The sequence below is a fragment of the Antechinus flavipes genome, chromosome 2, assembly GCF_016432865.1.
Source record: "Antechinus flavipes isolate AdamAnt ecotype Samford, QLD, Australia chromosome 2, AdamAnt_v2, whole genome shotgun sequence".
In the NCBI taxonomy this organism is placed as follows: domain Eukaryota; kingdom Metazoa; phylum Chordata; class Mammalia; order Dasyuromorphia; family Dasyuridae; genus Antechinus; species Antechinus flavipes.
Window position 1 is genome coordinate 475,114,164 of NC_067399.1, and position 18,996 is coordinate 475,133,159.

An 18,996-nucleotide genomic window follows, 5' to 3' on the forward strand; every position below is an offset into this window, starting at 1 on the left:
TTTTCCCTTTTTTATGATATCTTTAACATACAGACCTAAATAGAACTCTGTCAGATTGACAACCCTGTTCCCAATTCCTTCTAAAGCTAACAAACAAAAACATTGAGGGTTTGATGCAATCATTATAACGTCCCTTGCAAATTATATGTGTGTGTGAGTGAACTTTGTTTTAATCATACTGTTTTTATTACCAGCAGTAAGCATAGTAGGATTCTCTACTTTCTACAACTTTCAGTTAAATACATGACTGTAAAAATATATAGTGTAGTATCATTTGTGAAAGCCTCTTTTCCTTTCTCATACCTCTAAGAATGTGTGTATATACAAGTTTTTCTTATAAAAATTTTGTAATAAGAGGATAGCAAGTACATGAATTGATAATTATTAATAGTCTTTTAGTTGTCTTTGGTTGGGGGTGGATAGAATAAATGGATTTCTCTCTTTCTCTTTCTCTCACTCAGTTGGGGTTAAGTGACTTGCCCAGGGTCACACAGCTAGGCAGTGTTAAGTATTTGAGGCCACATTTGAACTTAGGTCTTGCTGAATTCAGGTCTGGTGCTCTGTCCATTGTGCCACTTAGCTGCTCCTCCTTCACTGGTCTCAAAATTGTATCATTTTCAGTATAGACTTTTTTTGTATAGACATGATCTAGTCTAGCTTATCTTTCCATATTTTTCTTCTTCAATGGCATTTTAACTTCTGCATACAAGCACATACATAATTATGGATGTAAGAGCCCAAATGTAATAGCTCCAGTCGCTTTGATTCTGAAACAAATTTGATATTTATCTAAAAGAAGCTCTTTTCTATTTTCTTTCTTTCTTTCTTTTTTTTTTTGGCTGAAGCAATTGGGGTTAAATGACTTGCCCAGGCTCACACAGATAGGAAGTGTTAAGTGTCTGAGGCCAAATTTGTACTTAGGTCCTCCTGACTTCAGGGCTGGTGCTCTATCCACTGCGCCGCCTAGCTGCCCCTTTTTGTTTCAATCTTAAATGCTTTTGGAATAACAGCATAGTTGAGACTATTGTCATGTTTTCTTTCATCTTTTTTTCCCCTTCTATTTGTTTTAAAGATGTAATACAACTCATATTCTTCTATAATACTTTCCTGTGAGATTTAACACGTTAGTTTATATTTTATTTTAAACTAGTGTGCCCTTGATCATCATAGTGTTATCTAGCAAGCAGATAAATTATTTGTTAGCAGATTACTTTGCTCTCTTCATAATGGCAGTTGTTCCTCACGTCTCTAAATATCATGACAACTTTCAGTCTATAATATTTTAATTCTTTGGTTTCATTTGTTCTCTTATTTGGCTGTGATCAAGAGGCTTTATTGGATAATTTCCCTAGGTACATCTTGGCAGTTTATTGCTTGAGAAACCTGAGAATTCAAATATCTCATTAAAAAAAAAACCTTTAAAATTCGGAGAATGCCAATTAAGGGACTCAACAAAGCTCCTCTACAATGTAGAGTCTGTTCCCAGGGAAGTCTCTGAAATTCACTAAGTTCCATTTTTTTCTCAATCCTTTTTTTTTTTTTTTTTCAGAGCAACTACAAATAACAAAGTTCGAGATCAGGTCCTCTTGGAACTTAGTTATGTAAATTCAGATCTGCAGATCTTAAAGGAAGAATTGGAAGGACTTAACATCTCAGTGGAAGTTTACCAGAATACAGAGTAAGTGAAAGTTTGTTGCTATTTCTAATGAGTAAATTGGAATTTGAGTTCCTATTTGTTGCACTAAATGTGAGTATACAAAGTGTACAACAAAAGGAAACTATGTTATATTTAGATTGTTGATATAAATCCTGACAAATATAGCTCTGAGAAACAAGTTAGTTATAAATTGCTGGAAGATGTTTTGAACAGATTGCCAGAATTATAAAGATGAACCTATTGAATGTGTGTGAAAATGAATCAAGTATTTAACAAAAAGACACTTGTTCTGAACTCATGTGTTATACTTCTTAACAGGAAGAGTTTTGTGCCAGTGGTCAGTGTCAGAAATCCTTTCCTCATCCTGTTGCTAAGAGTTTGGCTCCCATGATTTAAGCACAAGAGGTAGTTCTTCATAACTGTGTGCAGAAGAAGTTTTGTAGGTTGAATTAGGATGGCTGATTGTATTGAAAAAACTGGTTTATCAAGCACAAGGACATAATTATTATTGTCCTCAACCATATACAGTCCCCGACTGTAGCAATTGAAAGAAAAGAAAAAAATCACAAAAATATGTTGATGGGAAAATTCTGTTAAAAGACTATGAATGTGTGGGTGGGAAGGCATAATCCTACCTGATGGGGGAGAGTTGTGAGCTGCAGTGAGCTTTACCTGTGGGTGTCCACATTCAGTTTAGCATTAATATGATGAGCCTCTGTGTAGAAGTGTCAGCAGATTGCCAAAGAGGGCCAATCTGGTCAGTATTGGAAACAGCAAGTCAGAGCTCTCATGTTGATCGTGTGTTAGGCTCAGAAGTGGCCCTTGTGTTTTTAGTCCAAGCAAGCTGAAGAAACCTAGTTTTAAAAACAAACAAACAAAAGGTTATGGATACATGAATCTTTTCACTGAAAAGATTGTTTACGTGGTAGTCTATGGTAATTTATATTTAAAAAAATTCAATAGATCAAATAATACTAAGTAGAGAAAAAATTAAATGTTCTAGTTTTGTATTTTGAAAATCTTTGAGTCAAAAAATCTTCCACTTAAAGATCATAGCATTATATAAGTAAGATTTAGAGTAGCAAAGATATAGCTTAAACTTCTAATTTTATAGATATGAACTACCTTGTAAGTTAAACCACTAATTTTTTTTAAAGGAAAAATAAGCTTTGAATAAATATTGAAGAATAATTTAAAGCCCGTGGCCCTTTCAGGGAAAATCCACAGATGAAAAATAGTTTTTGAACCATTATTTAAAGTTAGAAATATACCCACTATATTAGTTGGCTTACTTTTCTATTGGTCTTTCAGTTACAATCCTTTAAGTGGTAGTTCAAAAGTTTATCATGATTCTCAAAATAGAAATACTTTATAAAGAATAGTAAAAATTGAATCATCAGTGAATTAAAAAGTCTTTCTCCATTTCTCTTTATGAAGAGAGATGTATCTCTTTACTTGTTCCCATTGGAATCTTCAGTGTAGTTTTGAAGAAAGCCTCAGGAAAAAGGAAATAAATTTATATAGTTCAACCTTCCCAATGGTAATATAAAATGCAAAAACATAAAAAAATAGATCATCTCCTTTGGGATCTTCCTTCAAATACTTGCAAGAGATGTAACCTTATATTATTCTTAGAATGACCAAATTTCCATTGTTAAGAGAGCATAGTTTCCACATGTCATGTATAAAAATTTGAATGGGAATATGAAAGATAACTATCCAGATTCATAATATCTTCCATTTATACAACTTTGCCTCTTTCAAAAGTAATGCTTTTATATCCATTATCTGTTTTAAAAAATGGGTGCTGATAAGTTTTTCATTTGTCATACAAACCATCAGCATTCTCACAGTTTAATTCACCAAAATAAGCAAAATATGCAGAGTGATTACAAATTACTGTATGTGCTAACTTATATTATAGTAGTGTTCTGTTCCTAAAAAGAACGGTCACACCTATCATCTATTTTCATTTTTGTGACATCCCAGTGAAATGTCATATATTAGCCTCATTCCACTATTAAGGAAACAGAGATAGGGAAATTGTAACTTCAAAAATTACTATGTTAGAATAAGTTAGTGGCAGAAGAAGATTAGAACTGAGGAGGGAAGAATATATATTGAAATATTCCTAGTGTTATGCTTTTTTTTAATTATTAATTTTAAAATGTTTATTTAGCACCTACTATGAGAAAGGACTTAAGTAGCTACTAGGGGAGATACATTCAATTTTATCTCTCTGCCTGCCACTGCCAAGTGTCCTGAACCTGTAATATTTTACTGAAGACTTCAAGTTGATTTCATGCTCATATTCACTATTCTTTGTGTCCAGCCAGTTCTAGTTCTGAATCCATCTTAATTATATTATCATTATTTAGCCTGGGTATATAGTCTTTATGGAAACTTTCAAACAATCAAGCATTTATTGCTTCATTAACAAACATTTATTAAATACCTACTATGTGTGCTAGGTGCTGGAGAAGAGTCCTTGCCCTCAGAAATCTTACATTCCACTAAAGGAATCATAGATAAGTAATTAAAAGATACATTCAAAATAAATCCAAAACAGTTTTAGCCAGAAAAAGAAGGAAGAGAATGGGGCATTTGGACTGTAGTAACCAGGAAAGAATAGTAGTTATTTTCCCCTAGAAGACTTTTTAAAATGATTTTCTGGAATTTAGGTTTATCATGTCTATTTTATTCCCCTGAGCTATAAATCTAGTATCATTTCCAAAAAAAGGAAACGGAAGTAGTTTTATGTGACTTGTTCTTTTTTTAATTATTATTATAGCTTTTTATTTACAAGATATATGCATGGGTACTTTTTTAGCATTGACAATTGCAAAACCCTTTGTTCCAATTTTTCCCTTCTTTCCCCCTCCCCCTCCTCCAGATGGCAGAATGACCAATACATGTTAAACATGTTAAGGCATAAGTTAAATACAATATATGTATACATGTCGATACAGTTATTTTGCTATATAAAAAGAATTGGACTTTGAAATAGTGTACAATTAACCTGTGAAGGAAATCAGAAATGCAGGCAGACAAAAATAGAGGGATTGGGAGTTCTATGTAGTGGTTCATAGTCATCTCCCAGAGTTCTTTCACTGGGTATAGCTGGTTCAGTTCGTTACTGCTCTGTTGGAACTGATTTGGTTCATCTCATTGCTGAAGATGGCCACGTCCATCAGAATTGATCATCATGTAGTATTGTTGTTGAAGTGTATAATGATCTTCTGGTCCTGCTCATTTGACTCAGCATCAATTCATGTAAGTCTCTCCAGGCCTCTCTGAAATCTTCCTGCTGGTCATTTCTTACTGAACAATAATATTCCATAACATTCATATACCACAATTTATTCAGCCATTCTCCAATTGATGGGCATCCACTCTGTTTCCAGTTTCTGGCCATTACAAAGAGGGCTGCCACAAACATTCTTGCACATTATGTGACTTGTTCTTGATAAATGTAGCTCTACATGATCATAGTTTTACTTTCTATATGCTCACAATCAATCCTTTTAGCACTATGTTTTAGAATTTTCCTATGAATCAAAGTCAAGAGCTGTTCTATATGTAGAGATATTACTTTAATGCCCTATAATTTCTTAAGCTACTGTTACTCCCTTTTTATAAACTTTAATGGTATTTGTTTATTCTTTATGCACCACTTATTTTGGAGTTGCCCCAATCCCCAAGTTGGGTCCATATAGGGGAGCTCCTTCTATACTCAAGTTTCTAGGGATGCCTATGGATGTCTTCCAGTTGTACGCTACTAAGTTCCCATCTTGCCTACTTCTACTGTTATCACGTAACCCATTAAGATCTCCCTAATATTAACTAACCAATAGCCATTAATTAAAATTTATAAAAGGTTATTAACTGAGAGGGAACAGGAAAGCATAATGACACTCTACCTTACTCCACCCCAAAAATAAGAGGCATATTCTCTCTGCACACTCACTCAGTCTTTAGGAAGAAATCATCACAATTAAAAGTAGTCAATATAAAACATCTCTCTTTGTTCTCTAAAAGCAGGGCCATGGAGTAGTAGAGATTCAGACAATAGTGTAAGAAAGTAAAAGGATTCTAGCTTTTATGCCCCTAACATCTGTGAAAAGTTTAGCTAGCTCTGGAGACCACTAATAAGGTAGAGGAAGGAGAGTACTGTGAACTGTGGCCAGAGGGAATTCTTGACTTGTATTTTAAAGAATGGTGACCCATAGGGTATTTAGGAACTTGTGGTAGTAGCCACCCCTGAGGGATCAGCCTGCAAATACAAATGAGGGATATCCCATAGAGGGATGCCACAATGTGAAAAGCAAAAGGAGAGAAAAGGGAGATAGCTTAATTATGAAATATGGGGAAATGTTTGGGACATATTCTAAGAAATTTGGGTACATTTCAAATTGTAAATTGGAATTTGTAAAAGATAGATGTTTTTAAATCATACTACTCCAGCAAGTTCTTTTTCTTTCTTTTTTTTTTTTTTAAAAACATGATATAAGGTATTGGCATTGATAATTGGATCTTGATGGTAGAGTTCCCTGACTGCACATATTCATGTGGCTTTGCTATGTTTTCTTACAGGGAGACTTTTACAATTCCCCTGATTCCTCTTGGCCTAAAGGAAACCAAAGAAGTAGACTTGTCAGTCCTTCTTAAGGTAAATCTCCAAACTTGAAAGATGTGAAAAGAAATGAGAATCATTAGAAGTGTGAATAAAAGTCTGAACATATATACCTTTGCTATAAGTAATTGAAAAATTATTTAACTTTTAAAAAATCCCAATCTCACCTCTTTTGCCATGTAAGTTTAGCTGAGAATCTTACATGTTATTATCACATTCCTCATTTAATCATATTCTTACTTTAGAGCAGTTTATAGAAGTTGAGGTGGTAATACCCAAGTTATCATGCTCCATATTGATAAGCTTTTGGGTTAAAAAGAGAATGTAATGTTAATTATTTTACAATTGTGGAGAGTAAGAAAAATATACTGTGGTATCTGATTTGCAATTTCCATAACCGAAAATTTGTTTGGTTTTAAAGAGTCTCTTTGACCAAAGAGTAAACTTAGGATGCTTTGAAAAAAAATGTTTCCTGTTGATTCATGCCAAGAAAGTAGGAATACCCTATTTATTTATTTATTTTTATTTTGTTAGGTTTTTATGTTCTTGTTTTTTTATTTCTTCTGTGTTTTGGAGGGGTTGTCTGGACAGGATGAGATGAAGTTTTGATTTATAATTTGATTGGTGTGGGAGAATTTCCAAATGTGGAAAGTATCTCTACACCAAGCAGATTGAGAACTCATCTGCTATTTATTGTCTTAGTGAGTTTTTCTGGGCATTGAAATGAGATATATTAAGGGACTTACTTACCCATGATCTACATCTACAATATCAAACAGAATTTGAACCTAGGTCTTCCTGACTCTAAATCTTCTCAATTTATCTAATATTTAGTCTCATGAGAATTTGAAGTAAAATATCAGAGCCTGAAAAATTAGAAACAAATAGGATCTCATTAAAGTAGGAAACATGCTTTAGAAAAAATTGAAATTCTTTTTTCCTTCTGATTGACCCAAGATTAGATTTAAACTAATTTGAAACTAATTTTAATTTAAAAATAAAATTAGAGTTACAGCATTTTAGTACCTACATATTTGAGCCTATTTTAACTTTGGAAGGCACTTAATTTCTTACATTTATTATTTTTAAAGTTCTAACATTTAAAATTTTATTGTTGTATTTCATTTGGGCTAAGTAGACACTTCCTAGGAGCAGCTAGATGGCACAGTGGGCCTGGAATCAGTAAGACTCATCTTCTTGAATTCAAATATGGCTTCAAACAATAAGTGTGTGACCCTGGGCAAGTCACTTAATCCTGTTTGTCTCAATTTCCTTATTTATAAAATAGGCTAGAAAGGGAAATTACAAATCACTTCAGTATCTTTGCTGAAAAAATCCCAAATGAAGTCACAAAGAGCTGGAAATATCTAAAAACAACTGAACAACAGACTTCCTGACAAATCGTCCTCAAACAGAAATTTAACCCCAAAATTTTAAGTAAAACTGTCCAATGATGATTGCATTTAATAGTACACATCACTTTTCAATTTTAATATGTATTTTGTTAAATAAAAACTTTTTGGTTCTCTTGAGTTTCATAAGTGACTTAGATAGCAAAATTGCATTCCACTTATTAAAAAGAGAACTTCCCTAGATGAGAACATGAAGTACTTTGTCTAAGTTTTCTTATGTTGCAATCTTTTTGAAATTTCTTTTCAGCTCTATAAACTATAGGTTTGTTTTAAGTTGATAATATTACATGACCTAGGATTATAATACTGTGGGACTTCAGGATAGGAGCAAGTTAACAATAGCAGCTTTATATCAGCATTTTCAAAGGACTTTATGAGGCTTTATATACATGCTTCCTGTTAAAGTCAATGTAATTGGTGAATAAAATCCAGGTCAATTTTGTAAAACATGAGATATTGCAATAATTGTTTGTATGTGCAGTCCTCCTTCTCACATTGGTCCTTGACAAAACTGTCCTAAGATTAGCATGTTCAAGGGTCATTATACCAAAGAGTACATGTAAACTTTATGGGTAACCTTGTAAAACAAGATGTAATACGTAGGGATTTACAAGTTAAAAACAAGTTTGAAAAAACAGTTATACTATGTCCTTGCTATTTTAACCAAAATATTTTAGAATGTAGAAACAATGAATATCATTCACACAGAAATCAGAAAATGTGAAAAATGTTTTAATTTTTTTCTTTATTTTTATTTGAGAATATATGTGTCACAAAAAAAAAAAAACAAACCATGGATTATCTGTCTAAATCAGGTCATTTGTTGAGACTTAATGGTTAGCAAAGCTACAAGTTACACTTTTATTTTACTATTTCTGCAGAAAGATTCACTCGGCAAGTAACAGGTATTAGATAGGTTGTAGTTAACATTATTGGAAGGATCATAGTGACCAATCTACTGGAGCAATCAAAGAGGCTGTGTGATATAGTAGATAGAATGCTAAATTTGAAATCAAGAAGATTGGGGTTCAGGTCCTTCTTCTCAGACTGATTAGCAGTAAAATCATTCAACCTTATTGTGACAAAGAATTGGCAGTTCTCAGAGGCCATGCCTGAGGAGAATAAATCTGGCAGGTTTTTTCATGAATAAAAGATCTTAAGTTTGGAAACACATTGCTTTCTAAATACCATTTTAAGAGGAGACACTAATCAATAATAATTGAGAATCTAATAATGAATTTTTTATTCATGGAAATCCATAAAATCAAGAAAATTACAAAACAGCTATTCTCTGTAGTCATCTTAGTATTTCTTTAATCACAGTAGCAAGATAGTACAAAGAGGGACATTCTGTTAAGTTCAGGTTTGGTTGAGACAAAATCCTGAAAATCTGCAAGTTTCTTGAATGTCCATTTGGTTTTTGATTCAATATTATTAATTTTGCTGAATATATTTTTGGCTGCAGACCTGTCTGGAAAGAATTTGTAGAACTCAAAAAAGACTTTTAAAAATTGAAGAGATTGAGGAAAAACTTTTTAAAAGACCATCCAAGAAAAAGATTATGGGAAAAAAAAGTAACTAGAAAAGGGAGATAGTCTCAAAGAAGAAGAAAATTGTTTCAAAATTAGGATAGGACAAAAGGAAGGCAGTGAAGGTATAAGAGATCAAGATATAATAAAACAAAATGTAAAAAATGAAAAAGTAGAATGGAATATGAAATAGCTTATAAGAAAGCTCTTGATAAGATATAAAAATGATTGGACTACCTGAAAGCTGTAACCAAAAAAAGAACCTTGACACTGCAGCAAATAATCAAAGAAAATTGTCCTGGAGTGAGGAGTATGAGGGAAAAGTAGAAATAGAAAAAACCCACCAATCATTACCACAAAGAGATTCTGCATGGAAAACACACAGAAATATTATTTCTAAATTTTGAAATTTCCAGATCAAAAAGAAATTTCTCTAAGAACCAAAGAAATTCAAATACGTTGCAGCCACAATAAGAATTTATCAGCAGCCACAATAAAAGACCCACAGGTCCTAGAATAATATATATTGACAATCCTAAATAATTAGGTCTGCATATGTTAAATGTTGTCTTGGAGTCTTTCTTTGGATGTTCTCAAGTTGTCCCAGGAAGACCCCTGTTCTGTCCCAAATCTTATTTTTCATCAGTCTTTGTTTGCACTGAGGTCCAGACAGGTAGCCATTTAACCTTAATCTTTGGGGCAGGAGAAGCTTTTTTTATTTCAGTATCTCCTCCTCTGAAGATGAAGTCTCATCTTCTCTGTTCCCATAGTAAGTTTCTAGGGTTGAGTTCTTATATTCTTTTGCCTGTTTTTTTTTTTTTTTTTTTTTTTTTTTTTATGAACCATTAATGGTAATTAATGTAATCCTGAGGTGAGGGGGATAGTGCCTCTAGCTTCACCTTAGCTTTTCCCTTTGACCTGGAACCCCAAACCAAAAACTCCCCCTTCTGCCAGTGCCTGCAGCCAGCAGCATCCTTGCCTCACTGTTTCTGGACTGAGCCAGTGTGCTGGTTCATTCTTGCTTAGAACTAGCTGGGTTTTGTGTTCCTAATCAACAGAGATTCCCTCAGTCTTTTCTGGACTCTGTCTTGGGACTCTCCAGGGTTTGTAAGAGGTGAAAATTCCTGTTGTAGGGGTTGAGGACTATCTCTGAACCCAGCCATGCAGATGGCTCCCCATTTGGTGTTTCTGCAGACCTAGCCTGGAAGTGTTTACGTTTCACATGTGTTAAACCTTGTCTTGGGGTCTTTCTTCGGATATTCTCAAGTTGTTCCAGGAAGACCCCTGTTCTGTCCCAAGTCTTATTATTCATCAGTCTTTGTTTGCACTGAGGTCCAGTTTTGTTTGTGGGAGAAATCTGGAGAGCTAGGAATTTTCTTCTGTGTTCTACTATCTTCCCAGAATCCTCCCTCAAAATGAGATATTTATAAAATACTTAGCATCAAGGCTGACATGTAAAAGCTGTTACTGCTGCTGCTGCTGCTACTACTACTATTCTTATCACATCAGTTGTTCTAAGGTATAGGTAGGACTTTCATTCTCCTATTCAGTAAACTCCTGTGGTTCCCTATTGCTTTTAGGATTAAATAAAAATTACTCATTATTATGTTTGGCTTTTACTACTTCTCTTTTGACAAATGGATGTTTTGATTATATACAAAATCTTATTCTGGAAAGATACCTCCCATATAACTCACCTTTTCTTTGTCATACAAATATATATGTTAAATTTTTTATTTGGTTCTTGCCAGTCTAATAGCTATTAATTATCAAAAAAAGTATTTATTTTGTGTGGTCTACAAGTTTTTGAGCTTGTCTTTCTTCTTCCTGACCTCTGCTTGCAAATATATTTTTACTATTCTCACTTGTTTCCACCTTTGTATTTAAGTAACAACATATCAAGATATGTATTAATTAGGAGAATATTGAGCTTTTCAACTTCTGCATAATAATAATAATTTTCAACATAAGTTGCAATTATTTTCACAGTGATCTTTTTACAAATATTTCTCATGAATATTGCAATATAAGGAATAGTATCCCATAAAATATTGTTGGCTTTATTTATTTTGCTTTAGGGACATGTGATAAAATCAATTTCATCAACTGCTTCTCCAAGAAACATCCTTTAGATATTCATATGAAGAAAAATCTCTTTTCATAGTATGAACTTGCATCTTATGCTGCACTCCTAAAAAGTACACCAAGTAACAGATGTACAAAATTAGTGGATTGGATCACTTATGATTATTTTTTAACACAGATAACAGAACTGGTTTTTTTATAATGGCTTTTTATTTTTTAAAATATATGCAAAGATAGTTTTCAACATTCACCTTTGCAAAATTTTGTGTTCCATATTTTTCTCCTCTCTTCCCCCAGGTCCCTCTCCTAGACATCAAGTAATACAATATAAGTTAAACATGTGCAGTTCTTCTAAACATTTCTACATTTATCATGCTGCACAAGAAAAATCAGATAAAAAGGGAAAATGAGAGGGGGGGGGGAGAGCAAACAAGCAAACAACAAAAAAAGGTGAAAATACTATACTGTGATAGACTTTCAGTCTCCACCTTTCTCTCTCTGGATGTGGATGACTCTCTCCATCACAAGTCTATTGGAATTGGCCTGACTCACCTCATTGTTTAAAAGAGTCAGGTGCATCACAGTTGACTATCATATAACTTTGTTGCTATCTACAATGTTCTTTAGTTTCTATTCAGTTCATTTAACATCCGTTCATGCAGGTCTCTCCAGGGCTTTCTGAAATCATCTTGCTGATCATTTTTTATATAATAATATTCCATAACATTCATATACCATAACTTATTCATATATCCCCAACTGATAGGCATCCACTCAGTTTCCAGTTTCTTGCCACTACAAAGAGGGCTGCCACAAACATTTTTGCCCATATGGGTCCCTTTCCTTCCTTTAAGATCTCTTTGGGATTCAGGCCCAGTAGAGACACTGATGGATCAAAAGGTATGCAGAATCTGAAAGCCCTTTGGACGTAGTTCCAAATTGTTCTCCAGAATAGTGGAATCACAGAACTGATTTTCAAATCACATTTTGAAGTTTTCTATTTGTCATTTTCTTTTTTTTTTTCTTCATTAAAGCTTTTTATTTACAAAGCATATGCATGGGTAATTTTTCAACACTGAACCCTTGCAAAACCTTTTGTTCCCAATTTCCCCTCTTCCCCTTCTCCCCCAAGCAGGTAGTCTAATACATGTTAAATCTTATTTGTCATTTTCTTTAAAGGATTTTATCTTGGAACATTATAGTGAAGATAGCTCTTTATATGAAGATGAAATTGCAGATCTTATGGATCTAAGACAAGTAAGTTTCCATCTAGGATTCAATGCAGTTACTATAGTATGTTTTAATATTTCCTCTGAGAGATAGCTTGGCATAGTGTAATAATAACTATCATAATAAGTAGCATTAATATAGGGCTTTCATATTTGCAAAGCACTGCACATATATTCCTTTATTAGAGAATGAAAGCATTAGATTTCTTTCTGAAACATACTGGTTTGATGAAGTTAAGCATGTCACTTAGTTGCAGAGAAGGTGCCCATCTGCATTTGAAGTTTGCTTACCAAAGAATTCACTGGAGCAAAGATATCACAGGCATAGCTGATATCTCTAATGAATTCTGTTTACCTGTGTGTTATTTTCACCCCACAATGCCACGGTGAAAAACAAATTGTAGGAACCATCAACTTTTGTTAAGGTAAATATCTCAGTAATAATTATGAGAGGCAGACATACTTAGGGGTGGATGTTGGGAAGTTATAGGAACGATGTTCTTTGAATTGATTTTATATGCATTAGATCAGTTAGCTGATGCTAGTAGTAGGTTGTTTACCTTTATTAAATATTTCTTTTATATCTTTAGGCTTGCCGAACACCTAGCCGAGATGAAGCTGGTATTGAACTGTTAATGACATATTTCATTCAGCTTGGTTTTGTTGAAAGTAGGTTCTTTCCACCCACTAGGCACATGGGAATTTTATTTACATGGTAAGTTGTTTTTTTCCTACTGAAATGAATATTTTATTTTTCTAGTTTTTTCTAAATTTTGAGCTTATGTAAGATAGCTAAAGAGATAAAGACTCTTGAATGTTCATGTCGCAGATCCCAAAGAACTTAGGACATTTCACAATCATTGCTTATTTGCACACCATAAATTATTTGTAACATAGAATTGATATAGTCTTAATCTTTCTATTATAATTGGGAAAATTGTTGCCATTGGAAAGAAGGATTCTTATGATAGGCTTGACAGGTGGTTTAATGAACAGGTTTTTTCCCCCTATTCCTAAGACATTAGGTGCTGATGAATAACAAACATTGTGACCAGACAATGAATTTGGATAGCCAATTTTTTTTTAATACAAGTATTAACATACATTCTTTTAAAAAATGTTTTTATTCACATCTTTTATTTTTTGGTTACCTTTGAAATTTTAAAAATTATATTGCTTTATTTATTTATTTATTTATTTATTTATTTATATGACTTTTTATTGAAAGAACCCATGCCAGGGTAAATTTACAGCATTATCCCTTGCACTCACTTCTGTTCCAATTTCTCCCCTCCCTCCCTCCACCCCCTCCCCCAGATGGCAAGCAGTCCTTTACAAATTGAATAGGTTACAGTATATCCTAGATACAATATATGTGTGCAGAACCAAACAGTTTTCTTGTTGCACAGGGAGAATTGGATTCAGAAGGTATAAATAACCTGGGAAGAAAAACAAAAATGCAAGCAGTTTATATTCATTTCCCAGTGTTCTTTCTTTGGGTGTAGCTGCTTCTGTCCATCCTTGATCAATTGGAACTGAATTAGCTCTCTTTATTGAAAAGATCCACTTCCATCAGAATATATCCTCAAGCAGTATCGTTGTTGAGGTATATAATGAGCTCCTGGTTCTGCTCATTTCACTTAGCATCAGTTCATGTAAGTCTCGCCAGTCCTCTCTGTATTCATCTTGCTGGTCATTCCTTACAGAACAATAATATTCCATAAAGTTCATATACCACAATTTACCCAGCCATTCCCCAATTGATGGGCATCCATTCATTTTCCAGTTTCTAGCCACTACAAACAGGGCTGCCACAAACATTTTGGCACATACAGGTCCCTTTCCCTTCTTTAGTGTCTCTTTGGGGTATAAGCCCAGTAGAAACACTGCTGGATCAAAAGATATGCACAGTTTGATAACTTTTTGAGCATAGTTCCAAATTGCTCTCCAGAATAGCTGGATGTGTTCACAATTCCACCAACAATGTGTCAGTGTCCCTGTTTTCCCACATCCCCTCCAACATAAAATATATCGCTTAGGAGCTATCCTTTGTGACAAAATTTTTTAATGAAACATGAAAAAAGCCGTTCAGCAGAAACAACTAATATATCAATTGTGTTTCATAATATTTTTGGTATTCTATACTCATACTCTTTTATCTTTGCAATGAAGTGAAAAAGATGCATTTTCTCAACTCTTATCTAAGACCAAGATTTTTCATTATAATTATAAAACATTCAGTAGTCTTTTTAAAATTCTTTCCATTTCCATTTTTGTAATTATGTATGTTCTGTTTCTGGTTCAGCTTCCTTCACTCTTTATCATCTTATATGTTTTTCCATGCTTCTTTGACTTGTTAGAGGTTAGTATGTCTGCAATATTTTATATCAGTTTGTTTAGCTAAGCCCCAACTGATGGCTATCTTTGTTTCGTTACTACAAAAAGTATTGGTTTGTAAAAATTCTAGTAACTATATACTTAGGTATGGGTTTTCTAGGCATGGAAATTTTAGTCTTTTTTTAAGTATATTTTCAAATAATTTTCTGGATATTTGGATTGATTTATAGTTTCATCCACAGTGTATTATTGTATCTGTCATTTTCAGCCCCTTCCATGATTTATATTCCCATTTTCTCATGTTTGTCTATTTAGCATATATTCTTAAAACAGCATGATTGCTTTAAGAATTTCACTTTAATGTCTCAGGACCTATACTAACCCAAACATTAGGGCTGTTGATTCCAGATTTACTTTTGGGAAGGGAGGTGAGTTTTTATAATATATCTCTTAAGAAAAATCTTAACTCTTTTATCTTATATTGAAGAAGTTAGCAATATTGTTTAGTCTGACATGAGGTGCTCTTTGGTTTTTTTTGTTTGTTTGTTTGGTTTGGTTTTGCTGAGGCAATTGGAGTTGTGACTTGTCCAGTGTCACATAGTCAGGAAGCGTTAAGTATCTGAGATCAGATTTGAACTCAGGTCCTCCTGACTTCAGAGCTGGTGCTCTATCTACTGTACCACCTAGCTGCCCCATCCAATTTTTTTTCATTCAAAAGAGAAATCTAATTGAAAGAAAAAGTTTAAGTTCATAATTATATTTCAGTTAAGAGAATCATTATTTTTTAAACCAAGAATAGTTTTGGGCAGGATCTTAAATAAAAGAACAAGTTTGTTATCCATCTTTGTAAACTACTTATGGGATGTATTTTTGAGTTTTAAGTAAAGGGTTATAATATAAGCAAAAATGAAGTTTTCTTTACCCTTAAAATTTTCTTAAATAGGTATGATTCATTAACTGGTGTTCCAGTCAGCCAGCAGAATTTATTGTTGGAAAAAGCCAGTATCCTATTTAATATTGGTGCTGTCTATACACAAATTGGAACCCGAAGTAACCGGCAGACACAATCAGGGCTTGAACATGCTGTGGACGCCTTTCAGAGAGCTGCAGGTGAGGGAACACTGCTTGCTTGTTAGGATGCTGGTGTGTGTGTATGTGTGTGTGTATGTATGTATGTGTGTGTACATGCACACACATTTCAGTAAGAGAATTACATCTCATTACCGTTGATTCATGTTCCCTTTGTTCTTCAGAAAGAATTGCTATTAGTTTTTAACACTATTTTTAACCTCAATTTTGCCAACTTAGCTTGGCTTTCTAGTCTCTGGAGTTAGTAGATAGCCTTCATACCTGAAAGGGTTCTATAGGTTCATTGCCAACTTTCTGTGAATGTACAGAAAAGAGAATTGTTTTTAAAAACCTGTTGTCATCATCTGATTTTGTGCATAGGTTTCTGGAATTTAATTTTTCCCAAATGTTAAGATCTTGGATAGGTATACTGCACATTAATTGTTCCTTTGTAGAAAGAACACTTATGTACTTAGGTAATTATGTAACATTACTTACGTAATGTTTCTCTTTTTTTCTTATTCTGAACTTGATAAATCATAAATATTATTTCCAATATAAAGATTATAAAGAGGATGCACATGAAGCATATTAATCTCCACTTCTTTTTTCTTTTTTTTTTTTTTTGGTGGTTATTTAAAATATGGTAGTTCCAACACTGATCTGCTTATTTGTGTCTTATGAACTTCTTTGGCTTTCCTGTTTATTTTTTTTTTTCAATAATACATTGATCCTCTTTTCTTTTTTCTTTTTTCTTTTTTTTTTTTTTTTTAGCATCACTATTTCTCTCTTTCCCTCTAACAAATAAACAATCTGGTGAAATGTACAAACAAATTCATGCTTTTTGCTATATCTGAAAATGTATGTCTGAATCTTCTAGTCTATGACATCTATCAAGAAATTGAGAAAGTATGACTCCTCATCAGTCTTCTGGAGTTGTGATTGACCATTAAATTAGTCATGCTCCTTAATTCATTCACAGTTATGTTATTTTACAAAGTTGTTTTCATTATATAAATTGTTTTTGTTCTCACTTTGCAGTGTTTCAAACTAGTCCTCCCAGATTTCTCTTAAATGTCTCTTTTGTCATTTCATATAGCATAATATCCTATAATGTTCGTCATAATTATACACCTGTTCTCCAGTTTGCGGGGAATTTACCTATTTTATTTCTAGTTTTTTACTACAACAAAAAGTGATGCTACAAATATTTTTGTATGTATGAGTCAAGGAATGCTATTTTGAAAGATAGAATAATGAGCCGTAAGTTCTTTAGTAATAGAAACCAAAATATAAAGGATTTGTTTTTTGTAATTTTGAAAGGTGTGAATAAATTGTCATTGTAATTGTAATTGTCATTATATCAATTCAATGTACTCAAGTACAGTAGCATTATGGATTAAGATGTAGAATAATTCTTTATTAAAGTACACAAGGAATTTGAAGGGACTTCATATAGCTTGAAGTTCAGGTCCTCTTCTTAGGGATGGGGATACTGAAAGATTGTGAAGAGTTAATGACATAGCATCTGACAGTGCTAGACCTAGAGTTGGGCTTCTTGATTCTTATGACAATCTTTATTCACTTGTATTTCCTTTTTTTTTTTTTTAATTTGCAAATATTTTATTATTTTTTTTCTTTTAATAACTTTTTATTGACAACTCATGCCAGGGTAATTTTTACAGCATTATCCCTTGCACTCACTTCTGTTCCGATTTTTCCTCTCCCTCCCTCCATCCCCTCCCTCAGATGGCAAGCAGTCCGTTACATGTTAAATAGGTTATAGTATATCCTAGATACAATATATATGTGCAGAACCAAACAGTTTTCTTGTTGCACAGGGAGAATTGGATTCAGAAGATATAAATAACCTGGGAAGAAAAACAAAAATGCAAGCAGTTTATATTCATTTTCCTATTCATTTGTATTTCTACTTTTATTTTTCTATTTCCTGTGGCACTAACTAATGACTACATTGAATAATCAATCTCTGCAGCTTGTTTCAGTGAGAATTGAGCCTGTAGAAGTAGATTCTGGACTTGCCTCGAACAATATAGAGTTCTGTAGATTAATATTATTGGCAGCTGTTTGGTGAAATGGCTGGTTAAACTCCAAACACAAGATTTTTCCACTGGAAATCGAGGCAAATCTATTTATTCCAGCCATCTGGAAATGTTGGGTCTAGTCCCAGAGCCGTCATTAACATGTGTGACCTTGAGCAAAGTAATTTTCTCTCCATGAGCTGCAGGTTTCTTAACCATAGAATGAAAGGATTAGATTAGAAGAAACTTTGATGGTACTTTTAGATCTAAAATTCTTTGGGATGAATTATAAAGGAGATTTTTTAGTAAAAATTATATGAGATCTTTTTTGTTTTTTACCAGCTATGAACTTATCAAAAGATATATAGATGGAAACTGTCTGGAAAGGCAGGATGGCATAATAGATAGATAATTGGTATGAGAATCAGAAAGACCCAAGTTCAAGTTCTGCCTCAAAACATAACTGATTTTTTTTGAATGGGGAAGGGGTCATTGTATTGATCAGAGTTCTTAAATCTTTTGAAATTGATCATCTTTACAATGTTGTTATTGTATCAATTGTTCTAGTTCTATTCATACAAGTCTTTCTGAGTTTCTCTGAAAATAACCCCTTCATTATATCTTAAGAGCATTAATAGTGTTTCATGGTACAGTGAATCAAGCACTGAGCCTGGAGTCAGAAAGATCTGAGTTCAAATCCAGCCTTGAGCCAATTTACCTGGCTGTATGACCTTGAGCATATTACTTAATCTTGTTTGCTTCAATTTTGCTAATTAAAAATTAAAATTATTAATAGATTTTTTAGAAAGTTAGAGAAGAAAATGTCAAACCACTCCAGTATTTTTGCCAAGAAACCTCACAACAACTCATGTGCCAGAATTTGTTCAGCCTTCATCTAGTTGATGGGCATCTCCTCAATTTCCAATTCTTTGCTACATGAAAAAGAACTACTACAAATACTTTATTTGTACACACGGATTCTTTTCTTTTTAAGATCTCTTTGA

The 18,996-nt window shown here is 33.2% G+C and overlaps 1 protein-coding gene across 1 annotated transcript in view; it reads left to right on the forward strand.

Moving 5' to 3' along the window:
- RHPN2 (rhophilin Rho GTPase binding protein 2) overlaps positions 1-18,996 on the forward strand; it is a 66,351-nt gene that overhangs the window by 38,283 nt on the left and 9,072 nt on the right. Inside the window, exons 3-7 of the mRNA XM_051979742.1 lie at positions 1,550-1,678; positions 6,251-6,326; positions 12,496-12,573; positions 13,136-13,260; positions 15,826-15,992. Coding sequence (XP_051835702.1) covers positions 1,550-1,678; positions 6,251-6,326; positions 12,496-12,573; positions 13,136-13,260; positions 15,826-15,992 — 575 coding nt within the window. The remainder of the gene's footprint in view (positions 1-1,549; positions 1,679-6,250; positions 6,327-12,495; positions 12,574-13,135; positions 13,261-15,825; positions 15,993-18,996) is intronic.